The sequence below is a fragment of the Pteronotus mesoamericanus genome, unplaced genomic scaffold (genome assembly GCF_021234165.1).
Source record: "Pteronotus mesoamericanus isolate MK-2021 breed Mesoamerican mustached bat unplaced genomic scaffold, CSHL_Meso_final contig_169, whole genome shotgun sequence".
Taxonomy (NCBI): Eukaryota; Metazoa; Chordata; class Mammalia; order Chiroptera; family Mormoopidae; genus Pteronotus; species Pteronotus mesoamericanus.
Window position 1 is genome coordinate 4,171,523 of NW_026555068.1, and position 24,547 is coordinate 4,196,069.

Genomic DNA, 24,547 nt, shown 5'->3' on the forward strand with positions numbered 1-24,547 from the left:
AATAGCTTCACTCGGAGGCCTCCTTGAATTCTCCGTGGGCCTCGGTCTTAGTTAGGACTCAGTCCAGCTTCCTGGGAGCATCAGTCACCTGTCAGTAACTGTCCTTATGTGTCCTGGCTTGTGACCTTGGGCCCAGACGTAGGACTCCTTCCTGAATGACTGTGGAAGCTAAGGCAGGGGCCTGTAGAACTTCTGCTTTACCCAAACCCAACCCACTTTAATGGCAACCGTGAATTTATTGTGGGCAAACCCATAGTTACCAATGTTCGGTTTCCATGGGGCCAACACAGACCCTTTCAATGAGCATGTGCATTTGGATATTGTATATACATGCTAGCTGGATGTCGGTTCTAAGGTTTAATTTTGTCTTTATGGTATACATATATGTTAGAGTTCTCTGAAGACTTGTTCCTAGTGGTAACTATGTAGCCACATCTTCAAAGCGGGGGTAAAAATCAGAACAGACCCCGTCACTGACACTATCAGAAAGAGCCACAGGAAGATGCGGTCGAGAACTTGAGCTACGAATTTCCAGTCTTGTACTACCTGCAAAAGAGAAAAAGACACTTTTCACTTACAACCCTGGGCAACCATTCTGAATTCATGCCAAGGGAGTAAAAAAGAGTAATAATCAGATTTATAGCCCATCGTTTCTCAAAACACACCCAACATATTGCCCGCGATATAGGCTCTTCCCAGCAACTTCACTAATAAGAGTGCCCAAACTGAACAGCTTGTGAGCACTTTCATCAGCTCTGAAGATATAAAATAGAAACAACAGAATCATTTACACATTTGTAAACATTTCAGATTAAAATGGAGAAGACTTGAATTTTTTACACAAATAAGAAGCCAGTATCTCTTAGTGTGATGCTTCCTGATATTCCCTTTGAAATGAACCACAAATTTATAAATTAAGAATTTCCGGAGATCAGTGTCAGAAGCCTACTTCTTTTTCTTCTGCTCCACACGTGGGTTTGACTGCTACAGATCCAGGATGAGGATACTGCTAAGGAAGAGAACGGCCAGGAGATGACAGGAATTCACAAGGGAGAGGGGGGACCAAGACCCTTTGGAGGAAGGGGAGTTGGGTGGGGGTGGGAGGGAACGGGCAACAAGCCACAAGGGGCCAGTTCAGAGCAGGAAAAGCAGCAAAGCCAGAGAAGTCTGAAGGACAGGGCAGTCCCATCTTTCCAGGGAAAATAAATGTCCTATGCCTACAATATGGGGATTACGTACCGTGTCTCAAGTCACATAGAATATAGGTAGGATCCAAGCTCAGGACTGATTTGAGTCTGAAATTTACACTCTAGCCACGCTTTTTGTTTTTTAAATATGTAAACTCAATAACTATACCCTTTCTCTCACCAAAATATTGGTTGTAACACTGTATTTTCATATTAGTTTAAAATCTGATTCTCTTCCTTTATTTCCAAGTACTATGGATAGAAATATCCATCATCCCATATAAAAATGAGACGTTACCAGAGATCAGAATAGCCTATTGAAAATGTAGAATTGACTTATTTTAAATTGAATTAAGTCTCATCATAAGGAATAGTGCTGAATCTATAGCTGCCACACTTTTGCTCATTCTGTTTTTGTGAACTTCTTTTTAAAAATCCACACTAAAATCCCTAATTCATGTCAGGGCTCATTTTAAATTTCATGCCGGTAAAGGCAGATAGCTAATAGTGTCACATTTTAACCAATGATAGTAGCATTTTGTTGTAAATCTAAGTGAAAATACTCATTCTTGCACACGTCAATGGTAACATTATTAGGAATAGCAGTTAACCCACCTGGCTGATAAAATGTTCTTTCTTCACATGCCTCGAGATGTATCTAATGGAATCAGCAGCCTTTTCCAAGAAAGCAACCAGAACTTTTTCTCCATCACTGATCTGTTTCTGTTTCCTTTTTTCTAGGACTTTACCTTTCACTACCGCTTTACTCTCTTCTCTGTCTGGGAAAGAGTAGCGGTCCACGTGGTCCTTCATGCAAAGTAATTTAGGAAGTTTTTGCAGAAATAGCCGCTTAACCCAGGGGGCCATGGGATGGTAAGTTGAGGAAGATCTGTGGTGAACGTTAATGACAAACACGGTCACAATGATCGACAGGGTAACGAAAATCATGATAAACAGTAGGTACTCTCCAATGAGAGGGATCACCTTTGAAGAAGATGGGATTATCTCTTCAATCACTAAAAGAAAGACCGTCAGGGAAACGAGAACAGATGTCGATAAGGAAAGTTTTTCTCCTTCATCAGAAGGTAAATAGAACACGAGAACTGTCAGAAAAGAGAGTCCCAGGCAGGGGATTATCAGGAAGAGGGTGTAGAAAAGAGGCAGGCGGCGCAGGACGAAGGAGTAAGTGATGAACGGGTATGTGTATAAACCGTCTCTTCTGCTTCCCTTCATCCCTTTTGCATTTAGTATTTCCCATTCTCCATTGTCGAAGAATTCTTTTCTGTCGACATTTTCATTTATCAAAACAAGGTCAACCATGGTACCGTCGTAAGTCCAGGACCCAAACTTCATGGAGCAGTTCTGCCGGTCAAATGGGAAAAACGTGACGTCAATGGTGCATGAACTTTTATAACTGGCAGGCGGGGTCCAAATGACAGTTCCATTGGATTTCACTATGACTTTGGTCATGAGGGAGCCTTCGAAACGTCCATCAGCACTGTAGTAAAAGTAATTTTATTTAGTGGTAAGTTGAACACATGAGTGTTTTATTTTTTATTTTTTAGTTTAGTTTTCCCACCACTGTACCATTGGTATTTTATTACTTTCTTTCTACAGGGTTAAACAATATCTCAAAAAGAAACAGTACTCTTGTTACTTGAAGTTGTGCATTCCTCTTATTTATTTTACCAACATTAGGCTCTTCTATTTCTAGCCCTAATCTACCCAGCATCCTTCACTTCTGTGATACTTACTTTTCAAAGAGAACTATATCAGGAAGCCAGAGAGATTCTGATGGGACTTTTATTGAATGAATTCCACCATATTCATCAGGATTCCAGCGTAATTTGTGGTCTGTCCATTCCTGCATAAAATTAGCATACTGTGACTTTATTCTGACCATTCAGTGTTTTACACTTTGAGGCCTTCAAGTTTAAGTTAACATACTAACCAATGTTTTATTTAAAAAGGGCAAATTCACTTGCTTTAGATTGTAGGCCCTCTCTGCGGCAGTTGGGAAGATGGGGCTTGAGCCAGCAGTTCGCCTGGTCTCTCCCAGGCCCACCCGCCTGTCCTACCTGGGATCTCCAAACCTGCCACGTCAACCTCACAAGGAAGAGGCTCAGCAGCAAATGGCACTGGCTCATGCTCATGATCCATTTTTTCAGCCTATTTTCTTTTAAGAAACAAAAAGCAATGATAGATTTAACTCAGTTTATTCTAGGTGACTTGGTCCAGTGGTATTTTAATCTCATGATGAAGGGTACAAGTGATTTTAAATGTCACACAAGAGTCTTGGACAAACATCCACCCACTATGCTAATATGGAACATCCAGTATTTCCTGACTACTCTTGATGTCATTATAACTTTTATCCAATAAAAAAAAATTCTCCAAGAATTTTTTTCTACATTCTAATCTTAACTTATTTCGTGAGCACCCAATTACAATGTTAAATTATATTCTTAATATTGTTAGCCTCCAGATGCTTTCATATTTGTTTCTCATAATAGAATGAACTCATTTAGCATGTTTTACAGGGGCTGATGGATCCAGATTAACAAACCTGACCATTAATTGATTTGATTATGAAGGTTAAAATGATGATATGTGGATGACCCAATTACAGTAGAAATGGACTTTCTTAAAATGATTTTGGATCCAGTATCTCATGAACTCTGACCTGAAAATTAAATTCTTCTATTCTACTGTCCCTCATGTGGACAGTTGAGTAATTATGTAGGGTAATATTAAATGACATTTCAGAAATTAGAAGGGTATGACTATTGAGAAGCTTCTTGGAGCCAAATGACGCCAACTTTGTTATTAAAAATTCAGGAGTCAGCAGATGGATAACTTGACTGAATGGTAAAATATTAAAACAAATACAATGCCTGAAAATGATAGAACTATACACTTTATATGTGACATTGTCTATTTTAAACAGTATTTGTGAGGCCAATCCTTGAAAAACAAAATTGAAAAGGTCTGATTCTTTAAGAAGCTACAGTCTAGGACTTCTGGCCAAGGTAGAGGCATAGGTAGTTACACTTTGCTTCCTTGCACAATCAGAAGGAGGACAGCAACAAACTTAAAAACAAAAGACAACCAGAACTGCCAGAAAATCGAATGTATGGAAATCCAACAATCACGGAGTTAAAGAAGAAACATTCATCCAGGCTGGCAGGAGGGGCAGAGATGGACAGTCAGGTGGAGAGGATGTGCAGCAAGGTGGCGGCTGGAGGCCTGAATGGGCGAGACGGCGTCTGGTGGTCCCACATTTGCCTGCGGATACAAACCCAGAGGGACAACAGGGAAGCAAGACAGACCATGTAACCCAGGGTTCTAACGCGGGAAAAGAGAGCCTCAAAACCTCTGGCTGTAAATGCCTGTGGGGGTTGCAGTGGAGGGAGAAACTCCCAGCCTCAAAGGAGAGTCCATTGGAGAGACCCACAGGGTCCCAGAATGTGCACAAACCCACCTACCCAGGAATCAGCACCAGAAGGCTCAATTTGCTTGTGGGTAGGGGGAAGTCACTGAAAGCCAGCCGAGCAAGCAGCGTTGTTCCCTTTCTGACCCCCCTCATACAGCGTCACAACACAGCGACTTCAGTTGCCCCACCCTGGCAAATACCTAAGGCTCCACTCCTTACAAGATAACAGGTTCACCAAGACAAAGAAATATGACCCAAATGAAAGAACAGAGCAAAACTCAAAAAAGAAAAAAAAGAACTAAGCCATTTATTGTGGCAATAAAGAAATTGCCAACCTATCAGATGCAGAGTTCAAAACACTGGTAATCAGGGTGCTCACAGAAATGGTTGAGTATGGTCACAAAATCGAGGAAAAAGTGAAGGTTATGCAAAGTGAAATAAAGCAAAATATACAGGGAACCAACAGGGAAGGGAAGGAAACTGGGACTCAGATCAATGATTTAGAGCAGAAGGAAGAAATAAACACTCGACCAGAATAGAATGAAGAAACAAGAATTCAAAAAAAATTAGAAGAGGCTTAGGAACCCCTCGGACAACTTTAAACATTCCAACATCCAAATCATAAGGGTGCCAGAAGGAGAAGAGGAAGAGAAGGAAATTGAAAACTTATTTGGATAAATAACAAAGGAAAACTTCCCCAATCTGGCAAAGGAAATAGATTTCCAGGAAGTCCAGGAAACTCAGAGAGTCCCAAAGAAGTTGGACTCAAGGAAGCACACACCAAGGCACATCATAATTACATTACCCAAAATTAAAGATAAGGAGAGAATCTTAAAAGCAGCCAGAGTAAAGGAAATAGTTACCTACAAAGGAGTTCCCATCAGACTATCAGCTGGTTTCTCAAAAGAAACCTTGCAGGCAAGAAAGAGGTGGAAAGAAGTATTCAAAGTCATGAAAGACAAGGACCTACATCCAAGATTACTCTATCCAGCAAAGGGTACCATTTAGAATAAAAGGGCAGATAAAGTGCTTCCCAGATAAGGTCAAGTTAACGGAGTTTATCCTCACCAAGCCCTTATTATGTGAAATGCTAAACGGACTTATCTAAGAAAAAGAAGATCAGAACGAGGAACAGTAAAGTGATAACAAACTCAGAACTATCAACAACTGAACCTGAAAAAAGAAACAAAAACAAAAACAAACTAAGCAAACAACTAGAACAGGAACAGAATCGCAGAAATGGAGATCCCAGGGAGAGTTAGCAGTGGGGAGGGGGTAGGGGGAAGGGGGAGATTAGGGGAAAAGGTACAGGGAATAAGAAGCATAACTGGTAGGTACAAAATAGACAGGGGGAGGTTAAGAATAGTATGGGAAATGGAGAAGCCAAAGAACTTATACGTATGACCCATGGACATGAACTAAAGGGGGGCAATGCTGGTGGGAAGGGGGGGTGCAGGGCGGAGGGGAATAAAGGGGAGAAAAAATGGGACAACTGTAATAGCATAATCAATAAAATATACTTAAAAAAACTACACTCTAAAAGATAAAAAATTGCATGATTATTTATGGAAAAGCTATGCATATGAAAACTGACGGTTTAAGAGACCAAACTAATAAAGTATTTACCATATTTACTTGGTGCTTATAGGCTTAGCTTTTTTTATTTCCTATTCCTCTGCCCATTTTGAAAAGCAAATATAATTTCATTCCTATGACTAATTTGTCTCTTTCCAAGGGGACTATTACCATCAGCAGCAGGTCTGAATCTTACAAATGTCGAAGGGAACTCAGAGTAGCATTTTTGTTTGTTTCATTTTCACCTCATTTATGTTTTAAAATTTTATTTACAATAAAACTCTCTCTTTTTCTGTGCAGTTCTATATGCAAGCAGTTATGTAATCACTAATACTGTCAAGAAACCAGAACAGTTCTATTGCCCAACAAATTCCCCATTTGCAATCAACCCCTCCCCCATCCCCAGCCCCTGGCAACCGTGGGTCTAGTTTCCAATCCTATAATTTTACATTTTCTAGAATGTCATGTAAACGGAATCATGCAATAGATCCTGATTTATTTTACTTATCATATGGATTTTGGATCTTTCTATGTTGTATTAATAGTTTGTTCATTTTTATTAGTGAATAATATTCCATTGTATGAATATAACCACAATTTATCCATTTAACCAGGTAAAATATTTGGATTCTTTTAAATTTTTAACAATCACCAATAAAGCCACTATAAACATTTGCTACAGTGATTTGGGTTAAAAACATTTTTTTCCCCTTGGGTAAACACCTAGGAGTGGGATGTGTAACTTCACGTGAAACTGCTACACAGTTCCAGAGTGGCCGCAGGTTTTGCATTCCCACTAGCAAGGTCTGTGAGTTCCAGTTATCTGACATCTTCTCCAATCTTGCTATGGCCACATTTTTTTTCATTTATTTTAACTATATTCTAATAGTTGTACAGTGGTATCTCACTATGGTTTTTCATATGCATTTTTTTAATGACTGATAATGTTGAGCATCTTTTCATGTGCTTATCTGCCATCCATATATCTTATTTGGTGAAATAGCTATTAAATATTTGCTTTTGCTTTTTTTTTTTTTTTTTAGAGAGGGGAAGGAAGGAGAAAGAAAAGAAGAGAAACATCAGTGTGAGAGAGAAACAACGATGAGTTGCCACTTGTACACACCCCTACCAGGGACGTTATACACTACCCAGCATGTGCCCTGGGCTGGGGATGGAACCGGCGACCTTCTGCTTTGCAGGATGAAGCCCAACCAGCTGGGCCATGCTGGTCAGGGTATAAATCTTTGCATAGTTTTAAATTGGGTTGTTTTCTTATTACTGAGGGTATTTTTCCTCTCTCTCTCTCTCTCTTTTTTTTTTTTTTTTTGAGTTTTCAAATATGTTGTTATTATAGCAAAGAGTCACATTCTACTTAAAAATCCAAGAGGCATTTTTCTAAGATGTAACCGAAAGGAAGGGCAGAGACACGGGTGAAGGAAGGGCACCAGAAGGCTCAGAAGTAACTTGCACTTACTACTGAGCTTTTAGAGTTCTTTATATATTCTGGATAAAAGCTCTTTGTTAAATATTTGATTTGCAATATTTCCCCACAGTGTGTGGTTTCTTAATTCTCTTAACATCTTTCATAAGACAGACATTCTAAATTTTGATGAAGTTCATTTTACCAATTTTATCTTTTAAGGATTATGTCATATCTAAAAGATTTTTACCTAATCCTAGGTCACAAAGATTTTCTCCTATGTTTTCTTCTAGGAATTTACAGTTTTGCACTTTACATTTAGATTTAAGACCCATTTTGAGTTAATTTTTCATAATGGTATAAATATAGGTTGAGAGTTTTTTTTGTTTGTTTGCATATTGATGTCCAATTGTTGAAGATGTCCACATTTTGTTGAAAACTAAGCATTCTCCGTTGAATTACCTTTACACATTTGCCAAAAATCAGTTAACCATATATGTATGTCTGTCTGCTTACCGTCTCTTCGTTCTGGTTCATTCATCTACGTGTCTCTCCTTTCTCCAATTCCACACTGTCTTGATTATTATGACTTTCTAGTGAGTTTTGAAACCATGTAGTGCGAGTCCTCCAACTCAATTCTCCTTTTTAAAATTTGTTTTGGCTGCTCTAGTTCCTTTGCTTTTTCTTGTAATCCCTCCCGCTTCGCTCTCCCTCTGTGGGCAGGTCTGACCCTTCCTTCTGCTCCAGGATTGGGTCTGCACCTCAGACATCCCCACCTTGATCTTCAGGAACCAGGCTGTGTCAGTAAAATACCAGGAGGCTTCTGGGCCCCCTGGAAAAGAGGTCGACTTATACTCTTTCCGCTAAATTTGAACACAGGAAGCACTTCAAGGCTGGAACTGAAGTAGCCACCCAGTTACCGCTAGAGAAGAGCCTGGATGACAACACCGTCACCCAGGGGATGGGGACCCAGACACCCAGAAGGAACCCCAGGCCCTGAGGATATTTCTTGAGCCCCTGGATCAAGCTGCTTGTAAAGCCAGCCTTGTCCTTGGACTTTTCAGATTGCGAAAGCCAATGACTTCTATTTATGCTTGTGCCAGTTTGGGTTGGCTTTTGTCGCTTGCAACTAGAAAGTTCCCCTGATCTGGGGAGAACGCGAGTCGGCCCTGAGCAGGCAGCGAGCTGCAGGCGCGCGGGCAGTGAGCCGAAGACGGACTCTTGCCCGGGCCGACTGACTGACTGGGGCTGCGCTCTTACGCTGGAGCTCTGTCTTGGAAAAACAATGTTAGTGAGCGCAGCTAATGAGTCCCACGCCACGGTTCCAACGTTTGGACCAGCAGGGCTGTTGGAAATAAAATCGCTTGCTTCCCGGATCTAGTTTGCTCTCTTCTGCAGGCACAGCCAGCCTTCCCCTATGCCCCGCTCTGCCCTGCAGAGGAGGAAGGTGGACAGTTAATATTCTGGGGCCCCTGTCTTGGTGCAAATACCGGCCTTACTTCCTGGCCTTCCAACAGCTGCATGCACAGCTGTGGCCCGAGATAACACCAAGGTAGAGGTATGGTGTGAGGCTCACAGTTTGGGGGAATTAATGCATTCCACAAGTATGCTGGACTTGTGCTCCCACGGAACACACCGCTGCCGTACTCCTGGCCTGGTTCTGCCTGAGACAATAACCAAGTAAACAGACAAATAAAAAGCACACCTGTGGTCCTTGTTCTGCAGGGGGGCCAGGTGCAGTGTGGGTATACAGATACTGAACAGCATTGTGGGCAGGGAAGAAGCCCTGAGGAGCTGACATCTAAGCTGAGACAGGACGGATGAGACGAAGCAGTACAGGGTGGGTGCTGGGGGTCTGCCGTGGAGGGAACAGGGTGTGGGAAGGCAGAAATGGGCGCGTGGGTGACTGAGGGTGCAGTTGAATCCTGGAGGAGGATATAAAGAGATCTGCAGTAAACTCGGGTTGCGTTCCCAGCCAGGAAAGGAAAAGGGTCCAGGCAGGACTTTTGCTCAGTGCTCCTTGCTTTGATGCACTCAGAAGAGACAGAGCACTGGAGTCCCGAGTTCCACAGGCAGATTGTCCTTTGCTTGCACCCCCTTGTGGGGTTGAGGGTATCACCCCCACAAACTTGGTGTCCGTCTGTAGCCAGACCTGGGGGGATAGAGATGTTGTTCCTTACATGCCCACCCAGAGGGGCCCGCTGAATTTCCACCAGGATGTGCATCCACCACGATGCTAACTGAGCCCCTCTACCCCAAAATGATGACACAGTCGAGTCAGCAAGGTCAGGATGAGGATTCAGAGCCCAAATCCTCTATCTTGTCCTTTAAGAAGCTGTGAGATTTTTCTGGGCGCTTTCCTGTTGTCTCTGAATCCCTGAGGGCATCTGGAGATGAACTCCTGCCTTTCCCTTCTTAAAGTAAGAGATTAGGAATAGTATCCTGTGTTCATGCGGCACGTTCTAGCCAAGGCTCTCAAAGCCCTTTACAAATATCAGCTCCACTTCACACAGCTCCCAGGTGAAGAGCTGAGTTAGTGCAGGAAACGCGAGAGCACAGGGTAAGTCAGGGCCAAATATCAAAGTGAATCTACCACTAAGAAAAAAATGGAAAAATACTCCAAGTCTAGGTTTCTTAACTCTGAAAAGTACAATTTCAAATCCATGTCATAAATATTCCCTTAAAATGGTCTTTTCTCACATATAATACCTGAGACATCACTCATAAACGTCTAGCCATTACTACAATTCAGAACAAAATTTCATTTAAATCCAACTCATAAGATTTTTTTTACCATGAATAAATTCTTCAAATTATTCTTAGTTTAATACTCAGACAATGAGACCGTAAGGAAGGGACAAGTATCCGTTGCTGTTGCTTTCATGTGCGGCCTTCGGGAAATCCCTGGGAAGTCCAGTTATCTTAAGGTCAGATGAGAAATTCTTAAAACCAGATTAATGTTGAATCATTTTAATCTTAAAGGCAGAAACAGGGTGTATTCTATGTCTCACGTTCCCATTCTGTCCGTGAGTTAGTCAGTGCCAAGAGATGGAATTTGTCATTCAGGATGAGAAAGCCTACTGAGGTGGCACAAGGCAATGGCATTTACTGAGCCCCCATTCCATGCCAGATGATGTGTGAGTCACGTTCACACACACGATCTCCTCTAACCTCCCAAGGACACTGTGAGCCAGGCATTGCTTGTCTTTCATAGATGAAGAGATTGAGGGTCAGAGAGGTGAAATGACTTGCCCGAGCTTACTTGGCAGGCCTTTGAGCGTCTCACTCACTCTGTTCAATTCTTATTCATGGTTCACTGGAATCAGAAGAACAAACTGGCCTCCCTTGCTAAGGTCAGAGTGAGGCTGTAGAAAAGGTGGGAAAATAAGACGGTAAGTAAAGGTCTGAGGTGAATTCGCGGACTTGTAGGTGCCACTGCAGGCCATACGAGATAATCAGGCTTTGGGGAGATGGCCCAGAGCTCTATGGCGAGGCTTTCCTTCCGCCGCAGGTTTGTTTCTTGTTTCTCCTCAAAGATCAGCCCCAGGGACCTATCCAAGGAGACCTTCATCATGTTTGCCAAACTTTTTATTGACCTAAAACAGGGATCAGCTGTTGGAGGGCTCACACTAGTTTAAGATGTTGGCCTTGGCAGACGTGCAGGCGGCTTTGTTTTCTTCGGGATGGTCCTGGGGAGAGGAGAGCAATGTTGAATCACAGCTACAGTGAAGCTGGCTCGCTCAGAATCTCGTTGTCTTATTGGTGTTTACACCCAACGGTGCCTAGCCCAGTGCCTTACACAGTGCCTGGTACATAGTAGGTGCTTAGCTGATGTTTGTTGAGTGAGTAAATTCGACATCTGTCATCAGAGTGATTATTCACGTGATACCATCTAGGCAAAGGGTCCGACTCTCAGTCCTTAATGAAAGGTGGGTTTCACTTTGCATTACCTTTAAGGGGCTTGTGATGCAGTTTTCCAAGCCCTGAACATGGCAGAGAAGAATCTGAGTAGCTAAGGCATTAAGTACCTTATGCAGTTTCAGCGAGTCAGTGTTAATAATCTATTTATAATTTGTAGGGTTTTGATTTCTCTCTGGAAGCATGAAGGAAGAAGACAAATGAATTTGCAAAATAAATCAATAAAATAAAAATAGCTCCACATAGAGGACTTTCTCAGGATGTCATTAAATTTGTGCTTGATAAAGTTCCTGGGTGAGAGGATGGAAGTCGAATGTCTAAATTTACCAATGGAAAACTATGAAAATAGAGGATAAGACAGAATTAGGTAAAAACAAACAAACAAAAGCGAGCATCGTGGCTTTGTATACCACTATGGAACATGCTTTTGTTCCAGGTAGTATAGAATTTTTTTAAAAGATTTTACTTATTTATTTTTAAAGAGAGGGTAAGAGAGAGAGAAAGAAAGAGAGAAACAATGACTGGTTGCCTCTCGCGCACCCCAAGCTGGGGGCCTGGCCCACAACCCTGGCATGTGCCCTGACAGGGAATCAAACGAGCAACCTTTCTGTTCACAGTCCGGCACTCAATCCACTGAGCCACACCGGCCAGGGCTCAAGTAGGTAGAATTTTATTCTCTCTGTAGCTACAAATTAGGGAGTAATTTTCAGTGTCTAGGAGAGAAATGAGAAAAAAGGAGGGAGGGATCATTTTTATCTTATTTTGGCAGAGTTATACAGGGTAATTGGAATGAACTTCTAAGAGGTTTGCTTTGGTATGAGAGCTTTGGAAAGTCTTGTTATTGGGAATGCTATTCAGGTGATTCACAACTTCTTCATCTTTTTGGTTTGCACAACTTCTATTCTGTAAAACCCAGTTTAAGTGTCTCCTCCCTTTGGAAGCACTCCCTGATTTTCTCCCTGTCTCATTTTCATTTCTGTAACAATACAGTATCTTATGTATATATTCTTTGCAGTGTTCATCATATTATAGTAATTTGGTGTTGTTTTTTTTAAAACACAACTGACACTATGTTCTCCTTTTAAAGGCAGGGCTGTGTTTTATCCTTTATATATCCGGGATCTAGCAGAATGTCTTGCACTTAGTAGGCTCTCAATAAACCCTGTGGAATGAATGGAAGATGCTGTGAGTCCCTACTTCATTCTCTCCTAAACGTCTCTCTAGACCAACTCCACGAGCTGCTCTAGAGACTGAGGAATCAGAGCCTTTGAATATGAAGATTAGGAGCCGGACTGCCCTGGGACGGCACTGAGAACGGGACCTCTCCTCCCCTCCACTCCCTCCAGCCTGAGGAAGGGAATGACTTCTTCGTATGGGCTAAACTCCACTCCGCAGTATGGGACCTCGGACAAGTCCCTTCAATTCTCCAAACCTCAGTTTTATCACCTGCGAAGTAGGAATCATAACAGAACTTACATTATAAGGTAGCCATAAGAATTAAGTGAGTTCATTCTCATGAAACACTCAGCATAGGGCCTAAGTGCTTAGCACTCAATAAATATTACGTATTATTGTTATTAACTGCTCCGAAACTGAGATCCGTGTAAAACACCAATTCTAGTCTTTTCAACGTCAAATTTATTGCGTTTTTATCATCTAACTTTCTTTTACCCTTCATATTTTTTTTTTTTACTCTTAAAAAGATCTTTTCAAAAAACCGAAAAAGTAACATTGTGGCAGAGTTTGAATGCTTCTTATTCCATGCAGCCTTCCCTGACTGCCACTCATGCTGTTGAATTCATCCTTTTTGGCTCCCCTATCATTTGTGCTATAACATAGCACTCACTGACCCATACCTACTGTGACATTCCACTCCAACTCCAGTCTGTGAGCGGAAGAGCTTAGATAATCTTTTCTGCGGGTCTATGAAACGTGCAGCTGTTTCTCCTCCTATGATTGAGAAACGGGTCTTGATGTTTAGTACAAAGACTGGGTGTGGCAGAGAAGCCCAAGGCAAGGAAAGCAGAGTTCTAGCCAGATGAGTTACTGGTCACTTCTGTCTCTGTAAATGGAGATAAGGATACCTGCTTTGCTAATCTAGAGTGACTAAGAAACGTAAACAACAGATAGGACAACCCTTTGCAGATTAAATGCAATCCAAGTCTATTCTCACCAGATCTATGAAGTGGCGACCAGCAGGCTTTTCCAAGGGTCAGGTGGCCCCACACCTACAGATTTCTCTCGCTCCGCTTTGGGTGCTGGAGATGTTTAGATTTTGATTCTTTCCTGACCGGGAGACATTCACCGGGCCACTGTGATTCCAGTGGCATCACTTTACTGTGAGTTATTTCCTGAGCTGTCATTGTGGCCTGAGGAGCCCGTGGCTTCCTCCCTTCGTGTCTAACCTCGTTTTCTTTGGTTGAAGTGTTTTCTTGTTTTCAAAATCTCTAGAAAGTGAAAAGCATCTACTATCTCATTACAGAACAAGGGTCCCTGGACCAGTGCTTTATGTGAGAGCTTAAACTCAAGGAGCAAATGGAGAAGGAGGTGTGTGTGAAGTAGTCAAAGTTTGTTGTTTTCTGTTTCTGGATTTCCTCAACCTATCTACACGTTAACAGAAAAGTTTTTCTTCTCTCCCCTGCAGGCTCAAATACAGGACTTCTTATTGATTTTTATTGACCCAAGATGCCTCCAAATTTTACAGCTTCTAAAGTGCAAAAGTAGGATTAGTCACTGAGGAATTAGGTATATAGAAAAATACGATTATTTAAATTGTATTTTTATGTCTACATTCTCAGCTTATTATTTTCTCCTAAACATTTTTATTTGCAAGTAAAATACTATGCAAATCTATTTCATAATTTGCTAGCATACGTACCAAGGAAAGAATCAGAGAAATTGAAATTAGTAAATATTATAATAATTCTCTAACTCTGATAAAAGTTTAATGACAGTAAATGAAGCCTATGGAATCTCCTACAGTTTCTGGTATCCAAGTTCTTTGTGAACAGCAGAAAGAAGGAAACAATGTCCACTAAACCAGAATAGGTAACTAACTTATTTCAATATAAAGAAATGGAAAGTATTATGTCAGTATGTTAAGATTAAGTGAGATATTTAAGATAGCCCCACCAGGAAGATTTTAAATCTATGGGAGATTAGGCAGCATCTGGACATTCATTAAAAAACTAGTCATTGCTGCTCTGTCTGGGTGGCTCAATTGTTCGAAGCATCGTCCCATGCAGATTCGATCCCTGGTCCAGGCAGTTACCAGAGGCAACTGACGATGGATGTTTTTCTCTCACATAGATGTTCCTCTCTCTGTCTCTCTCTCTCCCTACCTCTCTCTCTAAAATCAGTAAACATATCCTTGGATGAAGCTTACAAGCAAAATGAAACAAAAAAAAGGTAACTACCAACAAAAACAAAAATACGTTATTAAACCAACCTTTTCTCCTCCTATCAGGGCAGTGTCAATATTTTCTCCTTTCACGTCACATACGCAATATTGGGTTTTGAAAGGCAATGACTTCCTGACAACTCTAGACCAAGCTCCTCTGAACAGATGCTTCTGTCTTAGGAAACAGGCTATAGTCAAGCTAAAAGCAATCATCTGAGCAGAGGGTTAAAGACCATTCAAAACACATTTTTAGTTATAACAGAAAAACATATATTCATTATTTTGTTTGGGTTTTACTTTGTGCTGAAATCAACAAAAGGTGTGGACATCTTTTGTCATTTCCTATTTTCTCTTTCTAGGAAGACACAAGACATGCGGGGGCAGATTTTTCCCCTGGAGGACCAGTGGGATAAGGGGGAATTTAATGTCGCCGATTTTCTCATCCAGTTGCAGCACCTTCGATGGGGGACAGCTGCACCCTGGGCCTTTACCCCTTTCCTCCAAGCAGCCCAGAGGCCAGAGCCCAGGCCTGCTTGCCAGCCACCCTCCCACCGCCCCATTGAGAGTCCTGCAGGGGCACCAAAGAGGAAGTCACGCCTGTTAGAGTCCAAGGCCTGCTCTCTGGCTCTCGCAAAAGAAAACAAAAAAAATAGATCCAACCACTCCCACATAGCTCCCTGAGAAACCTGATGTGCTCTTTCAAACAATTATTTTTTTAAGTGGGAGTCTTTCTAAATAGAATGGAAATGATTAGGTTGGCAGATACGGTCCTTGGATTGACATTTACCTGTTTGAGCCACACATTTGTTGTCATCAGTTGGTTCTTTTCATCCTAAGAAAATGACAGTTAAAGATGTAAATTTAATTTAAGTGAAGCTGCATTTTGAATTTTGGAGTCAGAAAGAGCTCTCTATGTCTTACCTTTGAGGAGCTCAAAGTGTAAAGGATTCTCAACTTAAGAACAGTTAAATGGCACAGGATTCTAAAATGTTATGCATATTTGGCTTAAAATGAAAAATAACAATTAAAGCAAGTAGCAGTTCATTGTGGTGATATTTGTATATAATTACAGAAGCCAGAAAGCACTTCCACGGCGCCAAGTAGAATTCAATATTAGTTAAACTGGAAATGGGCTTTGCATGATTTTCTAGAAGGAAGCTGGGGCACTGACCAGCCAAGGTGGGTGGGCGTGTGTGATGGGGTGGGGGATTTGGGGGACATGGGAGGATTATTCTGGGAACGTGGGGACCAAGCAGGATGATTTTGCAGAATCTGGGTTGCTTACAGTTCACTGATTTTCCAGGAATGCAATCATGGCTTAGCAGGCTTAGCAAGAAAATTAGCGGAGAATGCTAAAGTACGGGTGAGGTCAGGGGCAGGTATGGGGTCCTCGGGGGCTCCAGGAGGATGGTGGGGCTGCCCAGCACTCGCTCTGGGGCTGTTGCGACCTATCTGCCCTCTCTCCATGCAGCTGCCCCTGCCAGCCCTCGCGCAGCTGAGAGGTTACTGGATCAGCCCCGGGCTCAGTTCTCCCTCCCCTCCAGCCCCCACTCCTCACCCTGGGTGCTCGCCCCAGGTGCAGCAAACCTGCCAGGGGCAATGCCCGCCCGAGCAACCATATCCACCCTCCAGCAGAAATGTCCCACGCTAATCGTGTTGCAATGAAAATGTACACTGTGACACTTCTCATTCTTTCCTTGAGTCATTTCACTGGCTGCTTGGGGCAGATTTTCTCTCACAGTAAATTATATTTAAAATTGAAATGTCAGACATGAGGAAAGAAAACAAAATAAAATCTCAGACTCACAAACAAGTTAAGGAATGTATGTTCTTTTTAGGTTAGCGCCAAGGATTACTCACCACATCTACGAGTTGAGATATTTTCAATCCAAAGTATACTTTTATGGTGTCATTAGAATTTAATACAGGGCGAACCCATTTCTGATAACCTTGGAATAAATGTCTGAGGAGGGCATCTTCTTTTTCGGCTACTGAACCGAATTCTGCAGTGGCTGCAAGAATCATGAGGGAACCTGAATTAATGGGAGAGGCACAATGACTGCTCCCGCATCCCATGGCGTGAACCGTCGTATATTTCTACACAATCCAATTCAGCAAAGACAGTTTTGAGGCTACCAGCGTTCTCTTCAGCCATTCTCCATGCCCACAACACACAGCTAAAAGTAGTCTGTATACTTTTACCCAAAATTTTACTCTCACGGGATCTTCCCATCACGAGGTCAACACCTTGACCCCAAAAGCTCATCTACAGTCGCCCCGTTAATCTCTGCCTCACAGCGCACCCGCTTCCACACACGCCTCTGTCCAGGTAGCGTTGTCCACCACTGCACTCTGGCTCCTTCACATCCCTTATCAGAACTGGCTGTATACACGGTGGTGCAAAAGTAGGTTTACAGTTGTGAGTACGCAAAACACAAGAGTTTATACTTGTATTATTATTTCCTAATTATTGTATTATTTCTCCATATGGACAACTGTAAACCTACTTTTGCCGCGCCCTGTATTTGTCATTGTCTGTCCCTCCCCTCAGGCTCCATGATGGCAGATACAACTCCGTTTTATTTGATGACGCTTTTCCAGGGAAGGGTATGCATCAGGACCATTTTCCAGGCATTCAGCACGTATCTGATGAACACCGGCCCTCTGTCTTGTGCTGTTCTCTTGCCTTCCTCTAGAGGGCGCCTTCCCTCATGCAGACCTTCCGTGGTCCACAACCAGGCTCAACACTCTCCTCTGACCTTAAACGTGTGAAAGCCTAAGAAACATCCCAGTTTCAAGCTTTAACCCTCCAGTTGAAGAAATGGTTTAGATAGGCAGTCTAGAGATGTTTTGTTTCTTTTAAATCTGTTTATCAAATTTAAAACACAGAAGTTCTTTGTTGTTGATTTACATATAGCCCTTCTCTTCTTATATTCAGCGTCCTATTAATACCCTACAGCAATCCATTCTGCACAGTATGCTTTACCATAGGAAACCCCTTTTTTACCTCACTGAGAGACACACGTGATGAGCAATGATCACATGCAAGACAACCCCAAGTTTACCAGATCAAAGCCCCCAAACTCTAATTAGGAAGAAAAGCATAACAGCACACACTCCCTGTCTGTGCAAGAGACCGTCACTTTACTAAGGGAGCAGTCACTCAAAATGAGCCCATAGCATTTCCTGAAGTGAACAGGGGCATGGAGAAGATAGCCTTTGTGCTCTGTCTGCCTCCACAGTTTTCTCTTTCACTTTAGAAAGTGGATTAAAATGCAAATAAGTGATAGAGAGAGATGCAACTTTGCATTTGTGCTTATTTATTTAAAAAGCCAACCACTCCCCAACTTCGATGCTTCAATGTTCTCAGCAAGCAGAGCCGCATTAAGGAGCAGGCCAGCTGGGTGGCTGCCAGGGCAGCGCTCTGTAAAGGCCCTAAGACCTTTCTGGAAATGGGGCCGGGGGGAGGTGTTCACATCTTAGGCTGAACTTCAATAGTTTCTCTATCCCTCATCCGATCTTAAATCCCTTCAGAATACATCACAGCAATGATTGCTTCCACCGTCTCCACTGGCACCACCCTGACCACAAACTCCATCATACCTCTCTTGGATTCATGTGTTGCTTCCTAACTTCTTCCTCTCTTGCTCCTTTCACAGTCCATTTCCTGCCTAGCACTTAGGGCCATTGCTTAGAGGCAGAAAAGCGTACGTCAGATCCTTGCTCCAACCCTCCAAATGGCTTCCCATCCAACTTAGGAAAACATCTCAAGTTGTTACCATGGTCTCCCAGGCCCTACTTGGCTAAGCTGCCATGGCCACTGTTACGTGCGGCTGAGTGCAGTCCCAGCTCCTGGGAGTGCCAGAGCACCGACCTTCCCTGAGAGCTCTTGTGTCCCAGCTGAGCCCAGTGAGTACACATTACATATGACACTATCTCACCACAGAGGGAGATGCTCCAGGGAGGCTGAAGCACCAAACAATGTTTGAACCAAGACACACACACACACTCCTTAGCTCGAACAACCCTGAGCCTTTATAATTTGAGACATATGGGAGGGGTCCCAGAAGAGCGTAGATTGTGCCTTTGAACTCCCTTTCCTGGCAGGAGAACTTTATTGTCATTCTGAAGGGAGGTGGAGTCACATACTGTGGGTGCCTGGGGAGTTACTTCTAAAATGAGGACCTTGACATTCCCAGCATTGCTACTCCCCAAGCCATTTCCCTTTAGGTCCTCAGATAGCTGGATCCAAAAGGAAATGAACAGATCTGCTCTTTCAGGGACCTGCATGTGTTTGATCCATGTTGCCAGTGTTAGAGGGTGGACTTCTGTCTAAATCAAGGAAGGAAAAGCATAAATCTGTACTGGCTGTTATGGGCTGAATGTTTGTGTCTCTTCCGATTCATATGTTGAGGACCTAAGCCCTATTGTGACTGTATTTGGAGACAGGGCCCATAAAGAGGTCATTAAGGCTAAGCGAGGTCATCAGGGTGGGGCCCTAATCAAATAGGATTGGCATCCTCAGGAGAAGAGGAAGAGAGACCAGGGATCTCTCCCCACAAAAGCACTGAGGAATAACCACCTGGGGACACAGCCAGAAGGCAGCTGTTTACAAGCCAGAAGGAGAGTTCTCACACAAAACTGATTTTCCCGGCACCTTGATCATGGATTTTCAGCCTCCAGAACTGTAAGAAGATAAATTTTCTGTAGTATAGTATTCTTCTTAATTCTCACCTGAGGTCATTTTTCTTTTTCTCCTTGTTTTTACAGAGAGAAGAAGGGAAAGAGAGAAACATTCATTGGTTGCCTTCTTGTATGTGTCATGACTGGGGATCAAACCCTTAACCTGGTTATGTGCCCTGACCGGGAATCGAACCTATGACGTTTTGGTCTTTAGGACAATGCTCCAATCAACTGAGCCACATTGACCAGGGCTGTAGTATCATATTTTGATATGGCAGCCCAAACTGACTACTATAAAGCTGTATAACCAAAAGAGAAAGAAAGAAAGAAAGAAAGAAACAAACAAACAAACAAACAAACAAACAAACAAAAGATAGATTCAGGTTCAATGATTTTGCCTAATATTTGTAAGCTTCCTGAGTCTTCTCAAAATAGAAGATGAAGTCATTTATGTTACTGGAGCAGACATAGAGCATAGCTGTGGGAGTGTTTCTGATTTATCCTTTTCGTGAAATAGAAAATTACGAGGAAGGGCATGCGCCTCCACCATTGAGTCTTTGAGGCCAGGGCCTCAATGTATATGTGATGACATTTGGTGAATGAATAAATGAAAGAACCAATGCACAAAAGGCCATAACAGCACCTTCTGTGCACAGGGGGTGGAGGCCGAGCGACTCCGGCTCACAGCTCTAAAGAACGTAGAATGACAGATGTGCTCATGACTACCAGGACAGGTGGTGTCCGTGCTAAGGGATCGACAGATTCCTGGAAAGCTGTGTGTAAACCAGATTTTTGCAAATGGACTTATATTTTAAATTAATTAGACAAGACCAATGTTCTAAAGTAAATTGACAAAGTCAAGAAACTTCTCTTGGAAGATGAGCACCAACCCCCACTGCAAAGTCAGCTCCCTGATGGGTAGGGATGAAAGAACATTTGTATTTATAAATAATTTCAGCATTAATTATACAAGGAGAAAAAGTGAAATGTTAAAGCAAAGACAATAGAGCTGGAAAGGACCTCCAGGATGACCTAAGCCCCTCATTTACAGGTGAAAATCCTGGAGTACCCAGAGAGGAAGTGACTTGCCCAGGGTCACTCAGTTCAGTTAATAAATGGTGGGTATGGTTTCCTGACTCCCAAGGCGACCTTCTTTCCACCAGCCCATGAGATTCTTTCAGGACTGAGGGGACAAAAGACTGTTCCCTCCACTATGTTTTCCTTCCAGCCACATAGAAACTATTCCAACAATTCACTTCTGCAAACATATGTTCATTGTTACTACTATTTTTGTTGTTGTGGTGTTGTTAGCATTGCATTTTCCAAAATACTTTACTGTTGTTTAAAGCAAACTATTGCTGGGAAGAATAATATCCTAAATCCAGGTCACAGATAATCTGTGTTTGGTTTTAGGAAGACGCTCAACACTGGTGACTGTATCCCTGATCGCTACTGGAATCTTCCTCTGCTGAGGCTGGCACTGGGCACACTGCTTGCCTCAGGGGGCCTCTTGTATGGGCGCCTCTCTCTGTGATCACTCTTCTTGGCCATGGACGCCCAATGCTTTACAGTGAGGGAGCATTCCTGTTTCAGATTTAACCATGGCGTTCCCACAGTTCCTTGCTTTGAGTCCTGCTTTGCACAACCCCTTCCCCTAAACACACACACCACACACTTGGTCTAATGCACACCTTCAAGAGTGTGAGAGCTGCCTATTAGACCTTTTCACCATCTCTTCTGGTAAAAAACGCATTTTGTTTCTCCCCTAAACCTCAATTCTTCCCCTTTCTTTTCTCCTCTCCCTCTCTCTGCTTAACCTTTGTCTCATTTTTCTTTCTTAAAATGTTCCCCTTGGGACGAGACAAACAACTCCACGGGCGCGGGCAAGAAGGGGGAGAAGCAGAGAGCGAGCGCCTGCCCGCGACTCCAGACTCTCAGGGTCGGCGACAGAGCCTGAGTCTGGCTGGGAACGTGCTCCGGGAGGCGCGCTGCTTGCTCTTGGCCCGGGGTGCCGGGTCTGTTGCCAAACTTGTCACTCCTTAGAATGAAAGTCCAACAAATATTTACTTAACATTGAGAGGCACTGGACTCAGATTCAGAGACATGCTTTCTGGTCCCGATTCCAGGCCGTGTGATCTTAAGCAAAGCATTTAACCTCGTCCAATAAAAATACAGAGTGGATGATTGGTAAGGGCCTTGGTAAGCGTCCTGCAACCTACAGGTCCTATGCTTCTCGGGTCTTTACGTTCACGAAACAGCCACAAAATGTAACTTATCAATGTCAAATTGTTGTCGTTCCAAAGATACAAAAGAGAGCCAAAGTGTAGGATGCGCCTTTGACGGGGGAGGGGAGGGTAGACCTCCACGCCGGGCTGCCATTTACCGCAATGCAGAAGGCATCCCGGTGAAGGTGACCGGGGCCATCAGGGACTGCTCGGGACCCCCTCCCAGGGAGGAGGTCAGGGCTCTCTCAGCCCCAGGAAGCAGAATCAGGAGAGATTTATTTGGACGAGTCTCCCAGCAGCCGCCTGAGACAAAGTCATTTTTCTTTGGAACCTATGACGACCCGGTGGACTCTTTATTCTTCTCGGCCATGTTTCCTTTCCTTTCTTCAGGCTCTCAGGCCCTCTGCCCTCTCCTCACCCCCATCAACACCCACCTTCAACAACAGTTTGACAAACTCACTCACACCGAGGTATAAATAACTGATAAGACTTAATAGGTGAAACTTCCCGTGATTATTTATGGTGTTACTGAAGACAACACCATTGTTTATTCTCAGCTGGGAGAGCAAAGAAACAATTTAAGAATTTCGAACCTCAGCAAGTATGTTTGGGAGAGGTATATTTTTTGTTTTGATGCCTTTTGGTATATTTTGGTTTTGTTTTCCATGATCACCACCTGTCCCCCCCAAAAATCATGCCACAAATATAGTAGCCTTTTCTGTCAACACACAGAGCTAGCCTGCAGAAAGAAATCAAATCATAAATATTTAATGGATTCCTGCTAGCAGGAGAGTTATTAGAATGGCTTTGTTTTATTCCCTTTTGCCTCCTACATGCTAGAACAATTCCTAGGGTACAGGAGGACCTCCATAAATATTTATGAATGAATAAACACATATCATCATGTGGTAAGAGGGATGGGAACATAAGAAAGACATAGCCCCTATTTCTGGGAGCAGATACACACACACAGAGCATGATTTAGCAATATAGGAAACGTCACGTGGCCATACACAACTATCCTTTTCACCAAAGCCAGAAATTTAAAAATGAGGGGTTGTCCCTCGTAATTTGCTTGACGAAAAGAAACTTTCTTTACAAGAAGTAGTAAAGTTAAAGAACTTAATGAAAAGTAGTATAGATCTAAATATAGAAACAGACTCCAATGGGTCTAGAAATATTCACAAATACGAGTTGCCAGAATTATTACATAGGTTCATTATAGATCTCTGACTGATGTATGCAGCTCAGTATACACTCCTAAACTCTAACAGCCTACACAGTGGAGAATGAGAGGCAGGTTCTCCCCCAAATCCAATTTTTTATGTAACTATTACTATGCATAGAGGAGGATGCATGGATGAACCAAGAGGGTTTATGCTAACTACCCTTGCCAACCAGTGAGATGATTTCCCTGGAAAAAGAATGATAAGAATCGATCTTTTCATAGTAAATAGAATACTCTAGTAAGTTAAGGCAAACAAACAAACAAACGAACAAGCCAAAAACTGTTAGATGCATGTGCACTAACCGTATGCTAACACACAGGGGTTGATTATTATTTTTATGATTGGCAAATAGCATTTCAGACTTTGCAGAGACCAAATTTAGTGACATTGGAAAGTGGGTGTGATGCTGTTTGCACTTAGAAATTCCTGTTTCTGAGTCGCTGGTACGAGGAAAGGCTATGGTTTTGACGACAGGGTCATGTGCATGTGTGTGTACCTCACGGCCCGGTGACTTTGCAATCGAGGATTTATTTCAGGACTTGGGCAAATCTGCCTCAGAGCCTCCGGCTCTCCATCTGAAAATTGTACTAATCAAACGTGGCAAAAATCCTAGTAACAAATAAATACCAATTGCTGGTGGAACGACACTGTTTTCTCACCTTTGGGCTCCTGGTTCTAACTGGTTTCTGGTGCCGTGGGAAGAACCTTCTTAAGAACTTAAGTTACATAAAAACTGAAATAATTTCAAAACCCAGAAAACCATCAGGGGAAAATGTCCACTTTCTTCTAAGTTTTCAGTTTTCTTCCTCTTTCCTTTTTTCTTCTCTTTCTCCTTTAATTTGCCCTCTTTCTTTATTAAAAATTTCTTTATTTTCAGAAGGATAACAGTCACAGAAAACTTATAAATGTCCATAAACATTTGATATATACTTTTGTTTAATTGTGATGTACAAACATTCTAAATATACCTACATACATAAATTTATTAAAGTATATATATATGTCTATAAGATAGAGTGGATGAAAGTATCTATACACAGGTAAAATGATTATCAGTAGATACAATATAAAAATGTCAATCTAATAAGTTTCTGTGCCAAATATTTTAACAGTTCTCTGAGTAACATTCAATGCATTTGGTAACATTTTTTCTGCTTTTATATCTTCCTACAAAATTAACAATGCTTTGGAAGGAATAACACAATCAATAACACAAGCATAAGCATGAAATTCAGTTATGATTTCTTTAGCAATATACAGATTTTATAGAATTATTCATCAAAAGCACGTTCTAATGATTATCCTAAAGATGCCATATATTATATTCTGTAATTCTAGGCATTATCAACACCCTAGTTTCACCTGCCTTGCTTAATTAATTCTACAAGTGTGAAGTTTCAATCTAGTTTAACTTGAGCTTACCTGAGGAAGTCACACCAAGGAGAATGAGGACCAGCGTTAAACCTGCCAGCATCAT

At 42.3% G+C, this 24,547-nt stretch overlaps 1 protein-coding gene across 1 annotated transcript; it reads right to left on the reverse strand.

Annotated features, from left to right (window-relative positions):
- Positions 1-351: 351 nt before the first annotated feature.
- On the reverse strand, positions 352-24,547 carry CHRNB3 (cholinergic receptor nicotinic beta 3 subunit). Its single transcript, XM_054565784.1, has 6 exons — positions 24,493-24,547; positions 16,794-16,945; positions 15,721-15,765; positions 2,942-3,051; positions 1,803-2,685; positions 352-546 (listed from the first exon to the last, which is right to left on the reverse strand). The coding sequence occupies exons 1-6, from the start codon at positions 24,545-24,547 to the stop codon at positions 412-414; spliced, it is 1,380 nt and encodes a 459-aa protein (XP_054421759.1). The 3' UTR covers positions 352-411.

What these genes read in the sequence shown, in the direction of transcription:
- CHRNB3 (XM_054565784.1), bottom strand. Translation starts at nt 24,547, where the DNA reads ATGATGCTGGCAGGTTTAACGCTGGTCCTCATTCTCCTTGGTGTGACT. An exon ending in GATATAGTTCTCTTTGAAAA is followed by an intron (nt 2,686 to 2,941) that starts GTAAGTATCACA and finishes CTTTTACTACAG; the next exon opens with TGCTGATGGACGTTTCGAAG. An exon ending in AAGAACATTTTATCAGCCAG is followed by an intron (nt 547 to 1,802) that starts GTGGGTTAACTG and finishes TCTCTTTTGCAG; the next exon opens with GTAGTACAAGACTGGAAATT.